Below are 24,886 nucleotides of genomic sequence, written 5' to 3' on the forward strand. Positions count from 1 at the left end.
CGTTTCTGAGACGATTTCGATGGGACCGCACAAATGCGCGTTCCCATCACCATTTTTGGCGGTGCAAGCAAACCGCCTTGGTGACCCCTGAACACGGTCCCTGGGACATTCTGAGGTACGGTGTAGAGTTTGCAAAAAGGGGATCAGGCAGCGAGACTTGAACACAAGCTCAAAAACAAGCAAGGGCAACACCCGAGTCTTTTGCCTCTACACCATAATGGACATATTGTTCACAGATGGGAATGCAATTCATAACAACTCGCCAAACTGACATGACACCATGAGGATGAGGACGAGGAATTGACAAAAGAAACTCCAAGCTATCTTCCGTTATGATAAGCGAATTGGGAGAAACCGTTGTATTTCAGATACAAGTCGTGTTGTCAACAAATCCTTGGATCTTGTAACATCAAACAATTCAAAACCTTCTCGAGTTGTTTTAGTTCAAGTTAGATATCTGAAGATCTTGGGTACCATCTTCATTCGGTTTAGGATACAATAATCCAGTTCCGTTTAGACGATGCTCACATGGTCTAAAGCTCACCAAAACCTTTTTGAAAGCGCAAGTGAGTTGATCAAATTTACATTGGGTCTTCTTTTCTCTAGAGTTGTCAGAGCAGTTAAAGGTAGAATGAGACTTCAAGAGGATCAAAGGACGAGTGATAGGTTCCATGCTTCTCAAAAAGATGGGTGTAGAAGATGAGAAGGACATTGGTTGAGTCCATTAACCATTTCGATTTGATAGGTGTTCGAAAAGTATGTAAGGAGGTAGGATTATCAGAAATAGAATAACCAAAAGTAATCAGAAGAAAAGAAGAAGACTATGTATGTTCGACACCGATTGCAATCGGTGTCGAACAAACCGCTTCACCACCGCCTCAGCAGCCGTTCTCAAACGGTTGCTGACATGCAGCTCGTTCCAGAAGCGGTGGTGGAACGGTGTCCAAAACGGTTTCGGCGAAACCGGTTCCACACCTTCCTGGGTGGTTCTGGTGACGAAACCTTTGAAATCGTCACAGGAACCGGCCGAGGCCGAGGACCATTACCCCCTGCAACGCCCGAACCAATCCGACACGATACGACTTTTCGGAGGGTTTCCATGTCGTATCGGCCAACCCATATATTCAGACCAATACCCGATACGATATGAGGACAAAAAAAAATCCAAAAATTCGGTCGGCCATATCGTGTCGCTGAAGCGATACGAGCCGATACCGTACTTAAAAATTGGTTGCAAGGCTTTTCAAGTAGGAAAAAGCCAAATCGCCTCCATCCTGTATCGCGTCGCCGATACCCGATATGAGAAAAGGGGACTTCTCATGTCGGGTCGGGTGAAGCGATATGGAGAAATCCGACTTTTGATGTCGGATTGGCGACACGATACCAATACGATACCGACTTTTGTGTCGGATTGGTTCGGGCGTTGCCCCCTGGTGTAGGTGCACTGCATATCACTCTAAACTCCGAGGCAGGGGGCGAAGATTTAGAAGAATGGCAACAGCCCTCGACAGCCTCGGAAGATTCATTTGGGCAAGCTCTTTTTAATTGAGACTACGCCTACACTCAAGTGCATACATAGTGTCGTCAAGACACCATGCCGGAGGTGGACAGAGGCTGGGTCCGCAGCGAACTCAGCCTCCCGAGGCGAGCGTGGACTTTGCTTAGGTCCATATGATATCTATGAAACTTTTGCCTCCCATAATACAAGAGCCTTTCTCCATTCGCTTTCAAAATTGATTCACAAAATAATTGAACTGGCAGCCAAATTCGCTATCACTCCTTGGCATCTCTTCAAAATACGATCACATCGATGTTCATAAATACCATTCTACGTTCAATATCCCTCCTTGTAACATACCACACTTGTGCATTGGCCCAGAGTGATGAAGAAATCAATTTCAAAGCCTCTGCTCCTACTCGATCAGTCCCGGTCAACTTCGCCAACATAGGGCCCATTGCAATCTCGTACGTTCCAATGACTTCAAAGCAAATGGAGCCCGTTTACTGATTTATGACGTGGTTTATCAAAAAGGCTCGAGTTCTTTGCATTTCCCGACTACATGACAAATGTCCCCAACACAGCGGGGTGTATACAAAATCTAGCAGAAGCAATCGGAACACAAATACCTGTCAGAATTGGTGGCACAACTGGGTTTGTATATTTTCTGCCAGTGTTAAAGCACATTGCCCTCGGGTTTTGACTTACTTGTGAACTGACAAAAATCTCATACCCTTTCCTTTGATCAGAGATTATGGAACCTATGATCCGAATCTAAAAGAAGCAATCCATTACACCCTTTCAGCAGCCGATAAGGGAGTGCCCAAAACACTCACCTATGGGCCCGAATTCATTCGTCTCGCATCCACTTTGCCCGGTCCTGTCACTCTCGGTCTCAATCGTAAAGCCAATAACCTATCAAACTCACTGCTAGCGGCCAAGGAGGCTGTGAAACAAATCAAGAATATTCACGCCATAGAGCCTGGAAACGAACCCAATTGTAAGGCCTTTGTGTGCACTAAAGAATTACTATTGTCGCTTACCTTCTATCAACCAATTCCTCCAAAACCTACATAGATTGGTCAAAGTCCACACCTATTGCTGAAGAAAAACCCTGGAATTTTGCCGCGGAACTCGCTTCCCAACTCAAATGGCAGAAGGAAATATCTACAGCTGTGGGACGCAACTCTATCATTCAAGCTGGAAATTATCTGGGTGGTTTCCGTATAGCAGATCTGGCTAAGGCTGAACATGCCTCAGCAGTTTACGTTAAAAGCTTTGGTTGAGTGACTACTTCTTTCCTTCTGAATCTCACCGGGATTGAGCTTGTCCAAGTCAGCGATATCACCGTTCCCATCGGTCTGGATATTAATGTACTTACCACCAATCGATCTTTTGTTCTGGTTCGGAAAAATAGGCATACATTCATATCCTCAGTATGCATGTGGTGGAAAACCCAACCTTCATTCTCTAATGAGTCATTCTTCAATCGTCAGCTATGTGAATCGCTTCAATCCTGAGATACAGGCAGCAATCGATTTGAAAAAAGATGCTTATTTCTCCGAGACAAATTCAGGTAGGTGACTTTAAAAAGCTTCATCTGAGGTGATCTCAAGTTTATATTTTTTCTGATCCTCGCAACCCTCAATTACTAGTTGCTTGTGGTGGTGCTGGGATCTCGCCTACATTTGGTGCTGCGCTTTGGACTTTGGACTATATAATCCAAGCTCTCCTTTCGGGGATTTCATCTCTTTATTTCCATCACGGAACACTTGGAAACAGTGAGTAATCCAATTATACAACACCCAATGTACCAATACTAATAGTATCTTCTAAATCCTGATGAAAACCGAATTCAGGTCAATACTCATTTTGGGGAAGATATGCGATTGGGGCACCTTATTACGGTGCTTACTTCGCTGCTCTAGCTTTGCGTGGAATCGACGGAATCTTTCAGCTTGATGATGGCACGAGTCCTTATGGTGCCTATCTCCTCACTCAAAAATCAAAACCGATAAGAATTTTGCTCTACAACTCGCGATACCGCCCAGAAGGCTCAAACTCTAGAGTCACCATAAATGTAGATCTATCGGGTTTCAATCTTTCTAGTGCCTCATTTCCGGTATTGAGATTACAAGCTTCCAGTGCTGAATCACGATCAGATCGAGGTGATCAGACACCGAACATTGGTGGACTTCAATTTTCGGCCAAAAATTGTGCAAAGATTCAAGCTCCTCGCACGACTGAAATAGTACTTTTACAAGAGAACACTTTTAGAATTGCAGTAATGGATTCCGAGGCTGTTATTGTTCAGCTTAATAATGGTTTATCGTAAAAAACCTCATCCAACGATCAATAAATCTTCAACACGCATATATCGACTTTTGTGAAAGTCAACATTTTAATCATCAAATATATATGTAATAATCATAAACAATGCTATTTATCTACGCATTTTCCTTCGAAAGAACACAAGTATCTTTCAAGCAATAGAAGCAAAATGAAAAAGCATGACACGACCAACACTGAGACAGCTAATCTACCCGTAGCTGATAGCGCAAGATAGCGTAGCTAGAAACATGCCGCAAAGCTACAGCTAGCAGGAATTAGCATGAATGAATCCCAGCTACCCTACGCAGAGTCCCAGAAAATCTCCAGCTAACCAAATTTTGGCCCTGTAGCGTAGTGTAGAGGCACAAAACTCAGCTACAGTAGCTCGTAGTGTAGTGTAACTTGACAAGTTACACTATCATAAAGGTCAGATCTGTGTTAACTGCATACAGTTACGCTACATACAAAATGCATGGTAGCGTGTTGTAGCGTAGCTGTCTCAGCGTTGACACGACCTCTGACTTATCTTTTATCAGTGTTTTTTGTCTCTGTGTTCTTTGACTGATAGAGAAGCTGTAAGAGCATAAGGGCTCTCAATGGTTCCATTTATAACCTTATTCCTTGGACATATGTTCCAGATGGGTAGTGGATGATATGCAGTTGTTCAACTCCTGCGACCCTCATCTTGAAGTCAACATGGCTCCAGGACTAGAATTCAACATGGAAAATGTACAAAGATGAAGACAGAACACTTTTTGAATATGGCCGTATTGAGCACATTTGAGGCCTTTTAACATTGTGACAGTTCTAGACCCTCTGCGATTATTCCTGAGAGTTGGTATGTGCATTGATACATGGGAATGCGTAGGAAAGGCTTTTGGGTAGTGAAAGTACGCGGGCCCCAAAGCTTGGTGTCCATTCCTTGCAGTTGAGGATTCCGTATCCCACAAGCATATATACTAGATGTCTAGGTACCGGAACACACAAAAGAGAACTCCCTAGTTTCCCAAGTTGAAATCTTTTTGTCCCATCTCTGAACAGAATTATTCCCATTTTTTGTTTATTTCTGCATTAAAGTTCCCTCATAAGTTAGTCTTGAAAAACTAGAGACTCCAAATTCATTGCTTAGAGTTATACTTCAGATCTCTTCAATAAAAATTCTGCTGAAGCTTCTTTTCCAAATTTTATGATAGCAGAAGCCAAATCTAATAATGATTATTTTAAAGCCATTGACAAAATCATCAAAAAGTATGACTGAAATGCTGGTAGCTCTCATGTTTCCTTGCTTGAACTCTGTAATTACCAGGTTGTAAAGATCTATGATCCAGCATCTCTGGGTACCTTACACTGTGAGATGGAAATTTTGAAGAAATCCATGAAAGTCTCATAAAAACAACAGGGTTTCATCAGGTTCATCACCGCATTTCCTCTCATGATTTGCAGCCACTGTCAGCTTGTAATTCACCTCACTACTTGTCAGCCAGGGAATAAGTTAGTAAGGTAGCTTATCTCCTGGCTGATACACAAGGATGTCAAGACCCTTATGAAAGCTATTGCAATCTCATGGAATGGTCATATCTTAATCTTACTACAAGTCTCTTCTCTCCAGTTAAAATGGCCAACCATTCTGTGTTGTCTTTTATTTCTGCTGTTGGTAACGTTTGTATATGCAATCTTGCAAGTTCCTTGGAATTTCTAGACATCCAGAACATCTATCATTTAGGGGATACAAAGTAGAATCCGGGCACGTGCCCAGATTTTTTTGGCAGTAAATTTGAATTCTGGGCCCGGACTTGTGCCCAGAAAATCAAAATTTACTGCCAAGGAAAATCCTGGCACGCGCCCGGGCATGTGCCCGGATTCTACTTTGTATCCCCTAATTGTGAGAGTTTACGTCATAGCTTGCTATCTTGGATTCAACTTGATATAACTACGGCCACTATACTTGGGGAATTTATGCTATGGCATAGGCGTCTGGATCATCCTAATGACCAAGCTTTGTTGAAACTCATCTGCAATGGTTCTTGTGTAGTACTTTTGGATAAACTGACAAGAGCCACTCCTTGAAAAGATTGTGCTATCTAAAAATCAACAAAATCTTCCTCCATTGGCCTATCCCTGATTTCTTAGGATGAACCATTGCAATTTGGTGTTACTGATTTCTGTGGTCCATTTCGAGTCAAGACAGTTTCCAAATGTGACTACTCACTTGAAATCCAGGATACCTACTTGACATGTTCATGGGAACTTACCTCTTGGAATTAAAACATGAAGCACAAGATCACATTAAAACTTACATTGCAGAGGCCAAACAAAGAACTGGAAAGGAGGTTGTTTATTGGTAGACCACAAAGCCAAAAAATTACCTTCCATCAAAAAATATGAGGTATCATCAGACTCAAATCCTTGGACAGAATCTTTCCAAGGTTTTGAACCATGGTATTTTTTCACACCAAAAGATACCTCAAATAAAATCCTTGGACAAGATCTGTCCAAGAGTTGACATCCAATGACCCCTTGAATTCTGAAACCTGAGAGTGTCTCCACCCATGACACTGTGAGAGGGGAGAATTTGAGCAGATTTGCAGATACCGACCTCTGCAGAATCAGTAGAAGTCCAGTAAATCTGCTGGACCCCTACAGAATTTTGACCGATTCTGTAGGTACAGACACAGTGTCATTTTACTACTTGCTGGCAGGCCAGTGAGTACGTCCACCTCAATCCAATATCAATCCAATTTCAAATCTATGTCAGTTCAATATCAATCCAATCTCAATGTTTGGCCTAGAGTAGCAGACAAACAACCTCCCAGAATGAACTGGAATAAAGTTTGGTTGCATGTCCACACATGAAGGTGTCAGAATGTCTGGAAGGTTTGAGTGATTATGGAGCCCATGCATATCCCCCACTAAAACATAATTGGAGGTCAAACTGATATTGAACTGACATTGAATTGAGATTGTATTGAGGTGAATGGAACTCAGTGGCCTGCCAGTGACTAGTAAAATGACACTGTGAGATGTGTGTTTTTGACACAATGGGGGATTTTGACCCTTGGTATGGTAAAATGTACTGTACCAAAGCCATTTACCAAGATGATAGGAGATGCTCTTAGTGTGTTTTGTTTATTGGCTGGTGGTACCCAAAGGCACAACGGTACCACTGTTTTCCATGATACACATGAGAGATTGCGTTGGGGCATCTCAAGGAAAATATGCTCTTATCAAGGCTACCATTTTCCTGTACGCAACATTCATGGTGTTCAAACCTGTGCAAGAAATTTGCAATTTTTGTGAGAGTTCTGTGCAAGTTCTTTTAACAGCATCTACAGTGGTGGGCTCCAAATTGGGGCTATCTCCAAATTTGGTGACTGAGCCCTGATGTTATGGTGCAATGGTGGTCCCCATCGCCAAATATTTCTGTAGCCGGCTTCAAATTTTGAGCTTTGGGCTACAAATTTGGCAACAAAAAGCTGGGCTCCAAATTCCCGCACTTGCTCAATCCCATACCTCACACATGTAAGCCCACGCACACCAATCTCAAAGTGAGTGTAAACACATAGACTGTACACTTTTGAAGCCCAAACGTCTGCATCCAGATTGATTTGGGGCCCCACCAAATTTGAATTCACTCCATTTGGAGCCCTGATTTGGAGCCCACCCCTGTGGATGCTCTAACATCTTGCATAGAACTTTCACAGAACTTGCAGACTTAAGACTTATGTATGTTAACCTAGGCTTCCCCGCTTTGAGGCCAAATGATTCAGCTTGTGCAGTTTTTTCAAGCGGGGTTGTGAAAAAATTAATTAAGCAAGATCCGTGCCAGATTTCTTGCATGGATCTTGCACGTTGGTCTTGCAAATTTCTTGCACAGGTTTGAATTACGGTGGCTCTAAAGTGCCACTTGAGTCACATTGTCAAAAACCATAAAATTGATGTTTTTGACTGCAAAAAAGCCCCACGCAACAAGTGCTGACCCTGGGCCATGTCTGAACCGGCGGCAGTCTCAATCCCATGATCATGGAGTGAGTGGATTCTGATGTCGTGGGCTTTTGGTGATAGTGCTTGGTTAGAGAGTCGAGATAGGAAGAAAAGACAAAAACAAAGTGTCCATGTGTGGAACTGCTCTTATCAAAAACTTGGATGTCAAGTTGACCATGTTATGATTGTCTAATTTATATTGGAACCTCTAGCAGAGTACATCTCAATCACCAACTCTTGAGTAAGTTATATGCTAGGTGTGAGAATAACAAGATGAGGTCCATACGAGGTCAACAAAGACAAAGAGTCATTACGAGAAGAGCACAAGAAACAACTTTTTTTGGCAACAGTCTCAGAATAGAATCCAATCATTCAATTTTCTCCTTTTGCTTCAACCCTTGCAATTGAAATTGGAAGTTAATGTATACTTGGTTTGAGCTTTATAAGGTATGATCACTCTTGATTATTGGGTTGATTGCATAATTATCAAATTCTTCATGGCCCAAGTTGTTGATGATTAGGTCGGCAAGTCTCCAAGAATACGGCCTGGCCTGGCCTGGCAAGTTGGCCATCGCGGGCATATGTTCAGCAGGGCTTTTTTGCGGTCGGAAACATCAATTTTATGGTTTTTGACGATGTGACTCAAGTGGCACTTTAGAGCCACCGTATTGCACACCATATTTGTGGAAATGCAAAGACTGAGAATTTCATTTCGGTAATTCTCATCCCTTTCCCACACGTCCACTCTTCCCTGCCTCACTTAGCAAAGTCTCACCGACGCTCGGCCTCGCAGCGAAGTCAGCCTCCCGAGGCAAGCGTGGGACTTTGCTTAGGTCCATATGATATTTGCCTCCCATATTACAAGAGCCTTTCTCCATTCGCTTTCAAAATTGATTCACAAAATAATTGAGCTGGCAGCCAAATTCGCTATCACTCCTTGGCATCTCTTCAAAATACGATCACATCGATGTTCATAAATACCATTCTACGTTCAATATCCCTCCTTGTAGCATACCGCACTTGTGCATTGGCCCAAAGTGATGAAGAAATCAATTTCAAAGCCTCTGCTCCTACTCGATCAGTCCCGGTGAACTTCACCAACATAGGGCCCATTGCAATCTCGTACGTTACAATGACTTCAAATCAAATGGAGCCCGTTTACTGATTGATGACGTGGTTTATCAAAAAGGCTTGAGTTCTTTGCATTTCCCGACTACATGACAACTGTCCCCAACACAGCGGGGTGTATACGAAATCTAGCAGATGCAATTGGAACACAAATACCTGTCAGAATTGGTGGCACAACTGGGTTTGTATATTTTCTGCCAGTGTTAAAGCACATTGCCCTCGGGTTTTGACTTACTTGTGAACTGACAAAAATCTTATACTCTTTCCTTTGATCAGAGATTTTGGAGCCTATGATCCAAATCTAAAAGAAGCAATCCATTACACCCTCTCAGCAGCCGATAAGGGAGTACCCAAAACACTCACCTATGGGCCCGAATTCATTCGTCTTGCATCTACTTTGCCCGGTCCTGTCACTCTCGGTCTCAATTGTAAAGCCAATAACCTTCCAAACTCACTGCTAGCGGCTCAGGAGGCTGTGAAACAAATCAAGAATATTCACGCCCTGGAACTTGGAAATGAACCAGAGTGTAAGAGCACTCCTGCGCTGAATCGTATTTCATCTTCCATTGTCCACCTTTCCCTGACCCTTTGAAATATATTCAGATTGGCCAAACACTGCGCCTATTGCTGAAGGGAAACCCTGGGATTTTACTGCGGACGCCGCGTCTCAAGTTCAATGGTAGAAGGATATTGCCACAGCTGTGGGAAGAAACTCTATCATTCAAGCTGGGAATTATCTGCAAAAATTCCGCATAGCTGATCTTGCCAAGGCGGAACAAACGTCGGCGGTCTATGTTAAAAGCTTTGGTTGAGTTACTTTTTTTCTCCTTATGATCAATACGACCCGATTTGGTCTATGCAGATTTGCTTTAAAAGATGTTTAAACGTTTGCGTCGGGTGGTGCACCATAATCATGAAGTTGACTGCCTACTGACCTATCCTAATTCTCGTGCGCTGTCTCGAAAACAGGAGTGCACTCATATCCTCAATTCGCATGTGGTGGGAAACCCGACCTTCGTTCTTTAATGAGTCATTCATCAATTGTCGACTATATGAATCACTTCAAGCCTGACATACAAGCAGCAGCTGATCTGCAAAAAGATGTATATTTCTCCGAGACGAATTCGGGTAGGCAAATTTCAACGATTTTCACCCGGTCCCAAGCCATACATATGCTTATTTCCTATCTCAACCCCCGACTGCTAGTTGCTTGTGGAGGTGCTGGAATCTCCCCTACATTTGGAGCTGCACTGTGGACTTTGGACTATATAATCCAAGCCCTCCTTTCTGGAATCCAATCTCTCTATTTTCATCACGGAACACTTGGAAACAGTGAATCATGATTTTTGTCCGAATGAACTCCCTCATTCAACCTCTTGACGCAAACTTGATTCAGGTCAATACTCCTTTTGGGGGAAATTCTCAATTGGTGCACCTTACTACGGAGCTTATTTTGCCGCTCAAGCCTTGAATGGAATCAATGGTATCTCTCAACTTGATGACGGTAAGAGTCCTTATGGGGCCTATCTCCTCACTCAACACTCAAACCCGGTCAGAATCTTGCTCTACAATTCGCGCTACCGTCCTGAAGGCTCGAAGTCCATAGTCACCATGAATTTAGATCTCTCAGGCTTGCAGCTTTCGAATCAGGAGTTTCCAATTTTGAGATTGCAAGCTAGTAGTTCGGAATTGCGCTCAGATACGGCGGACAAGACTCCTAATATCAGTGGTCTTCAATTTTCCCCCCAAACCTGCGAGAAAATCATAGGTTCCCAGCCAATTGAAACAGCCAAGCTCCAAGGGAGCTTACTAACTATTGTTGTGACAGATTCTGAGGCTGTCATTATCCAGCTTAATAATGTTCCAGCTTGAGATCAGCAATTGATTGATGTTTATATTTGAAAGTCAACATTCTTGTCATCATGTCAATTTTTATACGTGCTTGAAATCCTATCTATGAACGCAATTTCTTTTCAAATGAAGACGTACATTGTGTACGCAACAGGAGAATGGTAAAAGAGAAAAGGAACAAGTGCTTTAATTTTCCTCCTCTCCTCTCACCGGGTGGCTTCACGTTACCACAATTCTCAAACTTCAAAGGTAAGATGGTGTAAGAGGGTAAGTCTTATGGATCTGTACATATCATTCCATAACAAGAATATGATCCAGTCTTGGAAATTTCTCTCAATGCAGCTTTTATTTCTTGACCGTCACATGAATAGTGTGCCTACATGGTTTTCCATTGTTTTGTGATACCAAGAATTTATCATTCTGTTCAAGTTCTGAGAGGGATCTGAAGCTAGGGCCCGGGGCTTTGATGATTTTAATCAACCCAACCGTTTTGAGCTTGCGGTAAACTATACCTTCAGACCAAATATAAAATAAATTTATATTTGGAGAGAAAGAATTTTAATAGAGACAGGGAAATGTGAATATTGGGTCCACCGGAAGAATTTCACCAATTGAAACCACCTTACCTTTGTTGATTTGTAGTTTATCATAATTAATGATACAAAGATGAAAGTTCATCTCTTCATGAAATAGGTCCATAGCTAATTGTTGGTGCTGAGTAGAATTTTGAAGCTCAGAAACCAACTTCCAGAGCTAATTGCCTTCATATGCTTCAAACCCTCACTTTTTGGCCAATCAAACATGATCTTCTGATCTGTTATAATGATAAAGCAACTTGTATGTCATGTAACAAGATAGATAAATCAACATGAGAAAATCAAAACAAACAAAGCAAAACAAATGAAATCAAAAATAAGAAAAAAAGTGAAACCAAACAGTGGATATCAAACCCAAAACCCAAAACCTTCTCCCCAAAATATCAAATCAAGTACAAAGCCAGAGAAGCCAATGATTCAATATTTTTGTTTTTGCTCAAGTTTGATTTTGATTTTGATTTTGGATAAGAAATTGAATTTGTTGTTTTTTTACAAGAAATTGATTTTGCTGTTGGTTTTTTATAAGTGACAAAAAAAAAGTTTACCAATTCTCAACTTGGTATTCAAATTCAAAAAATCAATTGAGACTCTCTATACCAATCATACCAGGTTCATTATTTTTCTTGTTAATCTTATAAACCAATCCTTTCCAAACCATATTCAAAACTAAGAGTAAGCACCTCTACATCCAAACATCTCTAAAAAATTATCTTGAGTTGATATTTTTGGATAAGAAATTGGCTCACAAGTTTGAATTATCTGTAGATTATGATATCTAGATAATTAAAGGTTTCAAACTTCTGGTTCAACTTCTAGTGTTTTCCTTAATGAAACAAGGATCAAATTAAGAGGATTTGATACACATCTTGGGTCTGGTAGACTTAAAACTTGGATCAGCTCAAGAAACCTTTTCAAATATCGTCTGTATCACAATTTATTGCCAGAACCAAATCAAATCCATCATAAGCTTAAGAAATTCAAAGCTAAACAAACTAACCAATAAAAACATCCCACAATCCTACTAAAGCTGACCAAGTAAACCTTTACAACCAGTGATATCTTTCCAAACGAAAAAGCAGATCTTAAAATTGGTATGAAAATAAACACCAGTAAGGAGTACAAGTATATACTGTATAATAGTAAGGATTTGATTGATTGAATGGTACATAACAGTACAAAGAAAATCAGGAACACAAGTGTTACCCAACCTTTTTGAAAGGTAATGTGAAAGCCTTAGGTCCAGGTTTCGATATTGTGAAAAAAATGAAGATTGTTGATTTGAGTGTTGGATGATGAGTTAAACTTAAGAGGAGAAGGAAAATCAGTGAGTAAAATGCACAACAGCTGTGCATGAAATCAAAGAGAGGATGGTCATCATCAAACATGAATTCTCAAAAGGAAGGGAAGAGACGAACATAAGAGACTATGAATGAAATGGCACTTACCCTCTTGTGACAACTTAACCACTGGCACTGCTCATTATCATTTTGGGTGGTTTGTGAACTGGGAAGTTGGATTGAATTTGAGTGGTTCAATAAGGACAAGTGTGACACCTCCTTGCTTGATGTGTTAGCAGCCTGGAATGAGAACTCAAATGCCCACACATGAAGGGGTAAACAGCCCACTTTATACCAAACAGGCTCAACCTACTGTTGGAGCCCAGGTATGCTGTGATCTGCAATGAAATGTAACCCACACGTCTCCAGAACACAAACTCAGATAACTGCGAATAAAGTACCATAAAAACCTGGCTTGAGATAATACCTAACCAGGCACCACCTAACCAGGCACCAAACAAATGAAATTCATAAAAAAATCAATATAACCAAAGACCCAAACATTTTCAAAGAAACCGATTTCCACTACCCCGACAAAAAAAGTACAAAAGACCAAAAAAACGAGAAAAAGAACGAAAAAAGAAAATGCAAAATGGTTAAATGAATGAATGGAAAAAAAATGAAAAGTAAGAGAAAAAGTATGATGATAAACCAAGGAAATAGGTCTTATGAACATTCATTTATAAGTTAACTAAATATAGAATCAATCAATCAATCAATCAAAATAAAACAAAATAATTTAAAGCAACATAGATAAAAGCAACATAGATAAAGCAAAATAAATAGAGCAGAATAATGTAAAGCAGAATAGATAAATCAACATGAGAAAAGCAAAACAAACAAAGCAAAACAAATAAAAAAAGTGAGAAAACCAAACGGTGGATATCAAATCGAAAAACCCAAAAGCTTCACCACAAAACATATCAAATCAAGTACAAACAAAGCCAAGAAAGCGCATGATTCAATACTTTTGTTTTTGATTTTGTAATCGATTTTGAAATTGTTTTTGAAATTGATTTTGTGAAATTGATTGATTTTGTAATTGATTTTGATTTTTTATAAGAAATTGATCAATCAATTGAAATCCCAAAACAAATTGATCATAATCCAATTCTTTAACACTGGAATCTCCTTTAACGACTAAATCCCTACGAAAAAACAAAAAACAAAAAAAATCAATATCAAAGAAACCCCTCAAACCCTTCAAAAGACTACAAAAAAAAGCTCAAGAAAATAGAAATCAGAACAAACCAAATCTGAGCAAGTGTTTCCAAACCCAACCCACATCCCAACCAAATCTTCCTAACCAAGATTCCCAAAACCGATCCATCAATCTGAACCGATTCCCAAACCGATTCCACGACTTTTCTTTTCCGATCGATTCCAAGTGATTCTTTCTTTTTCTCAACTTCTTTCAATTTCCAATCTGTTCCTAATTTCCTAGGAGGTAAAGGAGGAGGAAGAAGAGGAGATCTAGGTTTTGAAAATGAGAATGATAATGGTCTAGGAGGCAACCGAGGAGGGGTCAATCCCAAAGTACTTGTGGATCTTTTCCTAATCCCTCCTGCTCCTCCTTCTGTTCCTAAACACTGAAAGAAATCAGGTTCTGAACTATTCAGGTTCGTAAATGTATAAGGAACCCTTCGAGAGCCGTGTCCCGGATCAGTCCAAGCTTTCAACCCTTCTTTTTCTTGTTCTTTTTCTCGAGGTTTGTTAAAAAAGCTTGTACTGATCAAGTCTTCGTTCATATCGAGTTCATAACCCGGTTCGTGGTGTAAAGAAGGAGTATTTGATCTACAAGGAGTAGAATGAGGTGAACTGGTTTGAGAAATCATCGATTTGATCGAACCACTATAGCCAGAAGAAGAATCAGAAGACCCAGAAGAAATAGATAACGACGGTGTCATGATTTGGTTCAAAGAATTCAAAGGTAATGAAGTAGTAGAAGTAGTGGTAGTAGAAGCATTGGAATTAAATAATGAGATGATGTCACAGATGGGGATTCGAGTTCGGATCGGATTTGGTTTTTGTGAAAGATAATCAAGAGAGAATTGGTTAGGTTTAGTTGGACTGGATGTATGTCTTGATGGAATCGATGGTTTGTGTGATGATGAATGATCAGAAGATGATAAAATAGAAGGTGTAGGTGAGGATGGAACAGGTAAGTTTGATCGGATTGGATTCATCATGATTGGCTTTTCAAGATTCGAAGAACAGTCGATTGGTCTTCAGTCTTGATGGATGCTTTGAATGTTTAATGGCTGAGTAAACTAAAGTGGAATGATGACGATGATGAGTTGCTATGGTTGTATCCGATCTCGTGGTGTGATTTGTGATTTCGAACCGAAGAATTTCTTTGGGTTGTTGTTAACTTCTTTGTCAGGACTCAGATTGGATTTCAAATTTAAATTCAATTGAATTCTTCAAAAAGCGAAGAACTTCGAAGTGGTTAAAACTAACTAAAACTGTATGATATTCGTCCACACATTTGTTATCAACCAAGTGAAAAAAAATAAATCAAAAAACCATCTCAGACCAAACCCTACCTTAAAAACTTAATCTTAACAAACCGAACCTTAATGACTCACCACTTACAAAAACACCAAGACTCAAGACCAAGAGTCTGATCGGATCTGATGACAAAGCCTTTCTTCAGTTCTCCACTTCCATCCGAAATCTAAATTCTCTTCATCTGTAGTTCTAAACTTCTCTCTGTGTTTCTCAATCGGTCGAGACTTGTTTGAATGAATCAAAGAAACATCATTAGATGAAAGCAAAAAGTAATTAAATAGATCTAAATTGACTGCACACACCATTGCCAGAAAAAAAACCCTGAAGTGATGAAAGAAACCCAAAATAATCGAACGAGAAGGTAAAAGAAATCATTGAATATTTTGAGTAAGACCGAAAAAAGAAACCGGATTCTTTTAACAGATCATATCCAAAGAAAAAAAGATATAGTATTCTATTAAATCAATCTGGATTTCAGAATCAATAGTGTTCTTTTTGAAGAATAAGCTTTAGAACATATACATGTAGTATCAAAATTAATCATCATCTTATGATTACAATCAAAAAAAAGCACCAGAATCCACACCGATGGGTTGATCTACATATGTACATACATACATCTCCACCACCACTTTTTTTTTCTTGTGATCTCTAAACCGATGAAAAGAAGAAAAAGGAACCGATGTGAAAGAATTTGATCCGAAAAGAAGGGTATAAATATAAGACTCGACGTTGGGATGAGGTGATGAAAATGATGAATTGTGAAACCGTGTTGAATTTGATTCAGTTGAATTGTTCTTGGTAGTAGTAGTAGTACGTCATCTTTTTCATTTGACAAATCATTACCAAATTCAATTCATCAAATCTCATCATCTTTTCATTTTACCTTTAGAAACTAATCTCACTTCTTTTTTCTTAAAAACCAAAATCCAAGTTCAATAAACTCTCTTAAATCTAGCCTTTCTTCATTTCTTATTTCCTTTTTTTTCGGGAAATGACAATGATGATGAATGCAATTAATTATACTCCTTCTCATCCTGATCAATTTCAAATCGAATGGGGTCCAGAAGGTACATATGCATCTAGATTAATTTCATTAGAAGTAAGTTTGATTTATTCTTGCATCGATGCTATACATAGAAAATCACATATCTTTGGTTTTGATGATGGCTATTCTTGTATAAACTTACTTGGAAACACTTTTCTTTTTGAATTAATAGTCTTTTGCTCCTGATTCGATTCTGGCCACTTTAGGACCCGAAACTATAGTAATTCTAGTTTACCTTTCTTTACCCCATTACCATTTCCTCTTTACCTCTTTACCTCTCACCTCTCCCATCCTAAAAACCTAATCCGTTTTCTTGTTTTTTCTTTTACAAAAGCTCACCGAAACAAAAGCATACACATCAATCCAATTCAAAGAAGAAACCCCAACAGATCGATTAATTCACCTAGAATTAAATTCAGATTTAGTTTACATCAACCATTCCTGTGAACCGAATGTATCTTTTGTTTTGGAAAACGGAATCGTGGGTAGAGATCAACATCAATGGGTTTTAAAATCTTTGTGTGAAATTAAAAAAGGTCAAGTCAGTTGATTTCTTTCGACTCTATTTTGGTTTTTTGGATCATGATTGAAATTTTCTTTTTCTTTGGGGTTGGGGTTTAGCCTTTGACTTTTGCTTATTTTAGTACTGAGTGGGAAATGACACAACCATTTGAGTTAAGTTCATCATTCTCTCTTTTCTTTTTCTGCTTCATCAAAACATCATCTTTAAACCGAATTTTTCCAAAGCACCGTTTTCTTTTGGTCAAAGAAAATAAGTCGAAATCTTTTAAAACTGATTCTCGTTGTTTTTTCCTTTCGTCTATAATCAGTTGTCAATGTCAATCCAAGAAATGTTTGGGTAGAATCGAAGGTGCTAAATTCATGGATGAATCGATTTTATCCAAGTAAGTCAAAATGATGTTTTTTTCGGATTTCTTTTGCTTTTTGTTTTGATCCAGTGAAAATCTAATGAATATTTTTTGGATTTTGGATTTTGATCAACAAAAAGGTATTTTATTAACGATCATATAAAGAGGATGAAAAAATCTCAAAAATGAATCAAATCTTTGTATCATTTTTTCACATACAGCTGGTCCTTGAAAGCTTGGACTCTGCCTTTTGTTTTTGCCCTTTTGTGTTTTTGTAATTGCTTTTGAAAATGCACAAAAAGGTTCAAAAGCCACTCTTATGGGCTATTTTTTTTCCTTGAATAGTCCATAAGCACCTTAACCCATTTCTTTAGAAAAAATGGATTTGTTATACACAACATGTTGTGTCTTTTTTTTTATATCAGCCAGTTGCGTGTGACCTTTCATCCCTGTCATGAGTAGTCCTTTCACACATGTGACAGATTGAGGCTTGGTGCTACTGACTCAGTTGCAGATCTGCAACTGAGAACTGGCCTAGCCGCCATACCCTGCTACAAATCACCTCTCTCGTCTTCACCAATCTTGTATCAAATCCACCATCATGGTTTATGTCAAGTATTCAGCTGACATCAAAGTCATCGCTGTCCGCCTCTCCCTTGACGGAGTTGGCCTTGAATCAATCAACAATCGTATGGACATCAAGATCTCTTGCCAGTCACTCAGCCGATGGCGCCACCTCTTTCTGACAACCCAATCAGTGCTTGCTGATCCGCAATTCTACGAAACACGAGGCCCACCCACAGTCCTTTCGAACACCGAGCGTGATTTCATCGAGGAGATGCTTGAGGATGATCCCACATTGTATCTTGACGAGGTGGCAACACGTCTTCTGGAGCAAACCGGGACTTCCATCTCAATCTCGGCTCTAGCTATTGAGATTCGAGATCGTCTTGTTCTGACCCGCAAGATTGCTCGCACAGTGCATCCTAAGCAATCTGCTATTCGTCAAGGTGAATATGTTGATGAGGTCAGTAGAATTAGACCTGAGTGTCTGGTGTTCATAGGTTAGCTGTTCTATTGATTTATCACTCAATCTTTACTTTTTCAGCTGCTAACATTCTCACTTTTCTCAGATGAGAGTGCCATAGCCAAACAAAGGCTTTATCGCAAGTATGCTCGATCTAAGCGCGGTCACCGGACCAAACGACTCGAACGAGAAATCTGCTCAGCTCGATTCACAACGTTACCAGCAATTTCAATGGACGGATGTCTTGCTCTTCAGGTCAAAGAGGGGTCTTTCAAGCGACATGACTTTGAAGCGTATCTTGAAGACTATCTGGTATGAATTTCTTGCAAAATCAGGTCTCCATCTCTTTGCTTCTAGGTCTTGAACATTCACTGACATGAATCCAACTGTTAAAACTCCCTGTGTCACCCCTAATCCCTTTTCAACAACTTTGATACATCATAAAACCTTTCAATCTCTGACTCAATCTTAATCAATCCAACCCAATTTCACTCAAAATGACTGGACTTCAATCATTTCGATCTTGTAAACTAGCTACCTATGATGAACCCGTGGCCCGAGAATAATAGCTGCTTGGTCCTTGACAATGCTCCAATACATCATGGTGGTGAAGTTGCAAATCTATGTGATCAGTTTGGTGTGAGATTGTTATATCTTTCGCCATATAGCCCGGAATTCAATCCGATCGAGAAGGCCTTCAATGTAATAAAGAGCCGCTTGTGTTGAACTCAAGCTTTGATAGGGGACTTCACTCCTGAAGAAGAAGCGGAAATAATCTACACTACAACTGAAGATGTCATTACCCGAAAGCTGGTTAGGAGCCTATACAAAGGGTCAATTTATTTGTAGCAGTACTGAACTGTTTGTAACACAATAAACATCTCTTCAAGTTATCTTTCCTCCTTTTCACTTTCCACATTCGTCATCAACTCTCTCAAAACCCTCAATTCCACACGAGCCTGATCCAAGTACTCCAAAGCGATCTCCTTCACATCCAGAGTCTGTGTAGATTTAAGTTTATCTTCTACTCCTTCAATTCTTGTCTTTGGTGCCTCAATATCAGCCTGAAGAGCTGATCTCGATTTTCACTTCACAAACTTTCAACCCATTTTGTCATCACCGCCAGAATCCACTAATGTGGTCAAGACCAAAAATCAAGATCAGTCAAAAATGAATTCACCTGAAATCCGAGATTGTATTTGGGTATTTTGTAAAGTTTGTTGATCTTGAATGGAACTCTCAAAATCGATTCCGATACACTTTTTTCTTTGAAAATGTTTAGTGATGGAACTTACAGGTAGTTTGGTTTATGTCTTACCAATTGCGATTAGCGTCTTGGTAGCTAAAACAACAGCTGATGTGATTGAGAGTCAATCGATTTAGTAAGTCTTTGATCAATCTCAATAAGATTCTTTAAAACCTTATGCATGTGCATATCGAGCTTGTTGTGATCAAAGACCTAGAATCTTGTTTAACACTTGTGGTGAATTGTTATCACATTGGAGAGAAACTCATGAAAGTTTCAGAGGAACTGATCCATTAGAACATCCATTTATGTGTGTTATGGATGGTTGTATGAGGGATTGGAAGGTAAGCTTTCTTGTCTATCATTATTCTCGTTTTCTAGCCAAGAGGTTGATTTCTGAATGATTTCGTATCTTGATTTTAGAATATCGCAGGAATTCGCTATCACATTCGTATGTACCTTTGGTTTTCTATAGGTCAAACAAAAACCTTACCATGGTCCACTTTTTCTTTAAAAAATTATAGAAACAGCAACCAATCATTTTATTACAGATCCCGTGACTTCAGAAAGAGTTAGGAATTTACAATCAGAACAAAAACCAATTCAAAGAGGACCAATTAGTAGTAGTCGACCAACGGGTCTTAATCTTTTACCTAATTCTAATCTTACTACTCAACCACATCATCTTCCACCTGTAACTACGATCAGTAATCCTATTCCTACTACTACGACCACTCCGACGATTAAGAGAAAACCTAGTGGGAAAAGTAGAAGATCGAATCGATCTGATGAAAAGAATGCAGCAAGAAAATATCTGTGTCCGATTGAAGGATGTGAAAAAAGGTATCAACAAACATGTGAGTCAGGAATCTTTCACCTATGAAGTTTTTAATCTTTGTATCTTCATTTACTGAAAGATTTGATGTCTCATTCCGATGATGATTTTTTCGCCTTTCAATTCACGAAACCAAATATCAATAGCTGGATTAAAATATCATCTTTCAAATGGACCTGAACATTCTGCAAAACTTCATAGAGATGGTGTAAGTATTGATGGATTAATAGCCACATCGACCTTGAATATGTTAAAAAGTAAAGAAATGGAAGCAGGAGAAGATGAAGTTGGGAACAAACTGATGGAAAAGAGAGAAATGAGTACTGAATAATTCAGTGATTTGGTAATTGAAGCATCAGATTTACCATACTTGGAAGCGAAATCATCACATCTTCATTCCGAAAGATCAAGTCAGATCATGGATTCAGAAGCAATGTCGATTTGTTTAGAAGATCGATTAAAGATTCCAGAGATCCAAAAAATCGAATTCTTATCTTCTTCAAGTTCAGCTGGAGGATTTCCATTAGTAAGTCAAGATGAAGTAGGAGATCAAAGGATATTGGTTTATATCAGTTGTAGTGAACTTGAACATGGGATTTCATTAATCTCGGGAAAGGCTTTAAAGTTGGATCCATCAATTCAGTTTCAAAGTGAGAAAGAGATGGTAGATTTAGATTTAGACAATCGAGTCTTTAATTTTTTTAATTATTTGTTCTAATGATTTATTGTATTTGCAATTGGTTCAATCTGAGCAATAATTCAACACATAAATTTCAAATGACAATTTTGATTGGATACAACAATCCATTTTGGGAGTAGTCAACTGTAGAGTACATCAGGTAGGCTATGAGTACAGAATGACAGAACAAAAGATCACAAGAGCTGAAAATCTTTATTGAGATTCCTGAGAGCAGGATTTGAAAAAAGGTAGCAGAGCTGAAGGTCAAAATCAACGTTGAATTGGTTCAAAAAATCCCTTCCGAATTGAGTCTCTGACTCGTTGACCAAATCTTGCAGCACCTGAAATAAGTTTTCTGGCAATGGCAAGTTGGAACTTGGCTGAAACCAAGGTTTTCACATTGAAGTCTTTGGCTTCATTTGCCCGGAGATCAGTCCAATGGTTGAAACCTTGGAGGCGAAGGTTAGTCCGAGTATCTTCGTCATCAGGATCGATGAGTGCAAACAAGAGGAAATCCTCAAAACTCCCGCAGTTGGTGCTTCTGAAGAGCCGCTCATCTGTGTCTGAGATTGAGTCGTTTAGTGAGCTTGTTGAAGCTGGAACAGGTGCAATAGTTGAAGGATCGGGTTGATTTTCTTTTTCTTTCGCATCCCGAATCTCATCAAGTGGAGATACACCATTTGGATGGAACCGGAAAGCCACAGTTTTAGGTGGTACAGTCAAAGTCACATCATTGCGACCAGTACGTTTGTTTTCGATCTGTAGCAAAGACTTCTAGCGTAAGATATATGCTTGATTTTATGGGATCATATGTGAGGGTTTTGGTTTACTGACCATGATATCGGCCCATATCCTGGCCTTTTCACCGGTAACTCGAAAAAAGTTGGCTTTGTTGTGATCATAGCATACTGAATTGTCGCCCTTTCGGTGTTGACGAAGTATCAAGCTGATAAGCTCAGAGCGCTCATTGGCTGAGCCTGATACTGGAAGTTCCACTTCTCTAGATTGATTCCCACTTTCGTCAATTTTTCTTTTCTTGTAAGCTTTCATTGATGCTTCTTGCGCAGCAATTTCATCTTGAGCTTGTTGGACAAGCGAGGGATCAGGCATTTTTAAGGTGAGGTTGACAAATTGAGTCGACCCAAGAGTCTTGACTACCTCAATTAGTTCTTCCCATTCATCGGGTTGATCGATGTCATAATATGGGCCAGCTCGTTTGATGGTTCGTGCTGTAGCAATCCACGAAAGCTGCTTTGGTGGGTGTGGATCGGTGAGATACATCGATAGATCAGGGACATATTTGTCAACCTGGATCATTCCAAGGCGTTTGAACTCTGCTGGGCTGGTGTTGGAGGGGTTTACAGTGAAGCAGTATTTATGTTTGATTGAGCCTTTGAAGGTGCTCAAAACCTTTTTGTAGACCGGAGAAGCAGCTGATTTCTTTGATGTAGATGCCGGAGTCCGTTTTTCTTTCGGTTCTTTCTCCTGGAAGATCTCGTAGCCTACCCAAATAGAAACCAGCTTGTGAACCTCCTCTCCGCCACTTGTATCTTCGGGACTTGTGTTTTCAGCAAGGACTTGGGTCTTGGTTCGGACCCTGAGTTTTCGTTTTTCAGATAGTTTCTCCGGTGGATGGTGCATGACTTCAGTGTTGGACTCCCAGTGCCTTGGACTCTGGTAAGAAGACACAACCAAGTCTTTCAGTTCAAAAAGATGGAATTCATAATGATTTGATTCGAAAAGAGACTGACCTTTAATATATCTTCTGGAAGGATTGCAGAATAATCGTCTTTGGACACTACTGGTTTGAAAGCAGCACCTTCTCTTTTCACATCAACATCGGTTTCTTCTTTTTCAACTCGTGGGACTTTGATGGAGTCGTCCTTTGGTTTACGTGCAACAATCACCGGTTCTAATTGCATATCATATGGAAAAGGAGTTTGATTGGTCAAATGAGACTTTCAATCCTCAGTAGCTACAAAATGAATAGACAAACCTATGTCAGAGTCGCTCCAATGAGATGGTCTTCTTGCTGGCTTTGCTCGTGGTCGTGGTGGTCGTGCTACTTGGGATGATTGAAATGGTCGAGGTAATTGAGATGGTCGAGGTAATTGAGAAGGTCAAGGTAATTGAGAAGGTCGAGTACTGATATTGGTGTTAAAAATTCATGGTCTTCAATGTCAGACTCAGATCAATCAACAAGGATCAAGAATGAAAAGGAGAAATCTTACCTGGAAGAGCGAATTGCAGCTGGTTGGGCTTCCTTACCAATCAAGCTATGGTCATCAACCCTGTATCCAACATTATTCAAAGAGTCAGTTTGGAAAACATAGAAACGAAGTACAAATGAAAGACCACTGACCTATGAAAAGCCTCCTTATGTTTGGCTGGTATGCCATAATGAAGCTCTGGCTTTGCTTCAGAAAAATTACAAGGTAAAACAGGCTTCTTTGATGATTCAATCACAACATCAGAATCATATTCAACTTCAATCTCAGAATCATAAAAAGGGGAAGAAGGACGTTCAGAGTTCTCATCAGAGGATGTATGAGTTTTCTTCTCTTTGCCCTTTTTGGGCATCTTGGTGAGAAGTTGAGAACGAGATAGTGGGAACTGAAATTGAGGTGGTAATGAGGATGAATTCAATTTGGTATCAGTGCTACGTCATTGAATATCTCACGCAAGTGACACCAGTGCTTAGTAATGGTACCAGTTGGTTACTTCTGGTTCATATTACCATATTGAGAGAAATATGATGGGCTTATGAAAGTGTTTTTTTGTTGCAACATCGGATTGCTGTGCTCACCAAAGACTCAATAACACATCCACCACCAATGAAAGTCACTAATTATTGTTTTTTTACAAAATCAAAAGCAAATACAAAATATTGAAACAGCAAAAGCAAATCTGACTGGTCCAAGCTTAACAGGACCAGCTGTATATAAATCATAATGGCTACATCTTAGAAAAAGAAACAGATTTTTTCTTCGATCTTTTACCATAAGTTTCTTTATTTGATCATTAAAAGAAGTTTTCAAAAAAGCAATATATATATATTAGAATCATTTCACTACTTCCATCACATTTTTATTTTTTATACTAAAGTAATCTAAACCCTTTTGTTTTTCACCCAAACATCTGTAAAAAGGAAAGTAAGATTATACAAGAGGAGAAACCAAAAAAACAAAAAAAGCAGTACTTGGGTTTGGAATTTTTCTTTTAACTGGATTCAATTAAATTAATCGTATCTAAAGGAAAAGAATCATAAGAAATAAAAAGTTGTGGTGACCAACGAAACTGATCAGATCTGATTAAAATCAAAACTAATTTTAAATCTATGAAATATTTTCAAAGTTAGTGTGTACAAACGAAATATAAAAGAAGGATTTGACTAAACCCAGCTTTCCGTGTAAGACTTGACTGCCTCCTTTGATGCTGTATTTCATCAATTTGCCTATCCCACATAAGGGGCCAGTCTAGAGAGCTGATTACAAGCTTTTTAAGAAATAAAGGCGGTGGTCTCAAATAGAGCACCAGAGCACCTCCTGGTATCTGTATTCTCTAAATTATGTAGCCAGGAAACAAAGATATAAGTGAGAGTGAGAGACAAACCTGCACTCTGAGAAAACTGTTGAACACCAATCTTATTAAAATGATCAACCAAACCCCAAACCTTCTTCTTCACTAGTCTTAATTACTTCACTGGTGATTTAGAAAAGAAATCCTACTTTGGTGATAATCAAGAAAAAGTTTGGTTTTTTGTTGCTTTGGATTGGTTTTGGTTTGTACTACTTGTGACTCTGTACAGTTTGAAAATCAAATCATAAGGGTATGGATTGGGTCTGAGTGAGTGGGTTGGTATTACAATTATGAGATCCCTCAGCTTTAAGGAATGGAAAGAGATAGAAAGATGAATTCGATTATTTCTTGAGCTTGGTTTGTTCAAACG

At 39.3% G+C, this 24,886-nt stretch overlaps 5 protein-coding genes across 5 annotated transcripts; 4 read left to right on the plus strand and 1 right to left on the minus strand.

Moving 5' to 3' along the window:
• Positions 1–2,033: 2,033 nt before the first annotated feature.
• MELLADRAFT_40840 (family 79 glycoside hydrolase) lies at positions 2,034–3,833 on the plus strand (the record flags this gene model as incomplete). Its single annotated transcript, XM_007418148.1, has 6 exons — positions 2,034–2,152; positions 2,248–2,498; positions 2,576–2,779; positions 2,916–3,074; positions 3,154–3,279; positions 3,358–3,833. Coding segments are annotated over 6 exons (1,335 nt in total), but the record flags the coding sequence as incomplete, so codon positions are not given.
• Positions 3,834–8,777: 4,944 nt separating this feature from the next.
• MELLADRAFT_95653 (family 79 glycoside hydrolase) lies at positions 8,778–10,281 on the plus strand (the record flags this gene model as incomplete). Its single annotated transcript, XM_007418179.1, has 5 exons — positions 8,778–8,932; positions 9,000–9,119; positions 9,215–9,489; positions 9,638–9,745; positions 9,908–10,281. 5 exons carry the CDS (start codon positions 8,778–8,780, stop codon positions 10,279–10,281), a joined length of 1,032 nt encoding a protein of 343 aa, XP_007418241.1.
• Positions 10,282–13,167: 2,886 nt separating this feature from the next.
• On the minus strand, positions 13,168–15,215 carry MELLADRAFT_118523 (uncharacterized protein; the record flags this gene model as incomplete). Its single annotated transcript, XM_007418200.1, has 2 exons — positions 13,168–13,870; positions 13,974–15,215. The coding sequence occupies 2 exons, from the start codon at positions 14,909–14,911 to the stop codon at positions 13,684–13,686; spliced, it is 1,125 nt and encodes a 374-aa protein (XP_007418262.1).
• A 1,012-nt stretch (positions 15,216–16,227) lies between these two features.
• MELLADRAFT_113500 (uncharacterized protein) lies at positions 16,228–17,313 on the plus strand (the record flags this gene model as incomplete). Its single annotated transcript, XM_007418190.1, has 6 exons — positions 16,228–16,335; positions 16,454–16,501; positions 16,616–16,822; positions 16,903–16,955; positions 17,112–17,186; positions 17,241–17,313. The coding sequence occupies 6 exons, from the start codon at positions 16,228–16,230 to the stop codon at positions 17,311–17,313; spliced, it is 564 nt and encodes a 187-aa protein (XP_007418252.1).
• Positions 17,314–19,347: 2,034 nt separating this feature from the next.
• On the plus strand, positions 19,348–22,694 carry MELLADRAFT_113501 (uncharacterized protein; the record flags this gene model as incomplete). The annotated part of the gene is made up of 8 exons (XM_007418191.1): positions 19,348–19,387; positions 19,460–19,546; positions 19,586–19,767; positions 19,847–19,874; positions 19,948–20,280; positions 20,405–20,515; positions 20,612–20,922; positions 22,587–22,694. 8 exons carry the CDS (start codon positions 19,348–19,350, stop codon positions 22,692–22,694), a joined length of 1,200 nt encoding a protein of 399 aa, XP_007418253.1.
• Positions 22,695–24,886: the final 2,192 nt, after the last annotated feature.

Source organism: Melampsora larici-populina (genome assembly GCF_000204055.1).
Source record: "Melampsora larici-populina 98AG31 unplaced genomic scaffold MELLAscaffold_86, whole genome shotgun sequence".
NCBI lineage: Eukaryota > Fungi > Basidiomycota > Pucciniomycetes > Pucciniales > Melampsoraceae > Melampsora > Melampsora laricis-populina.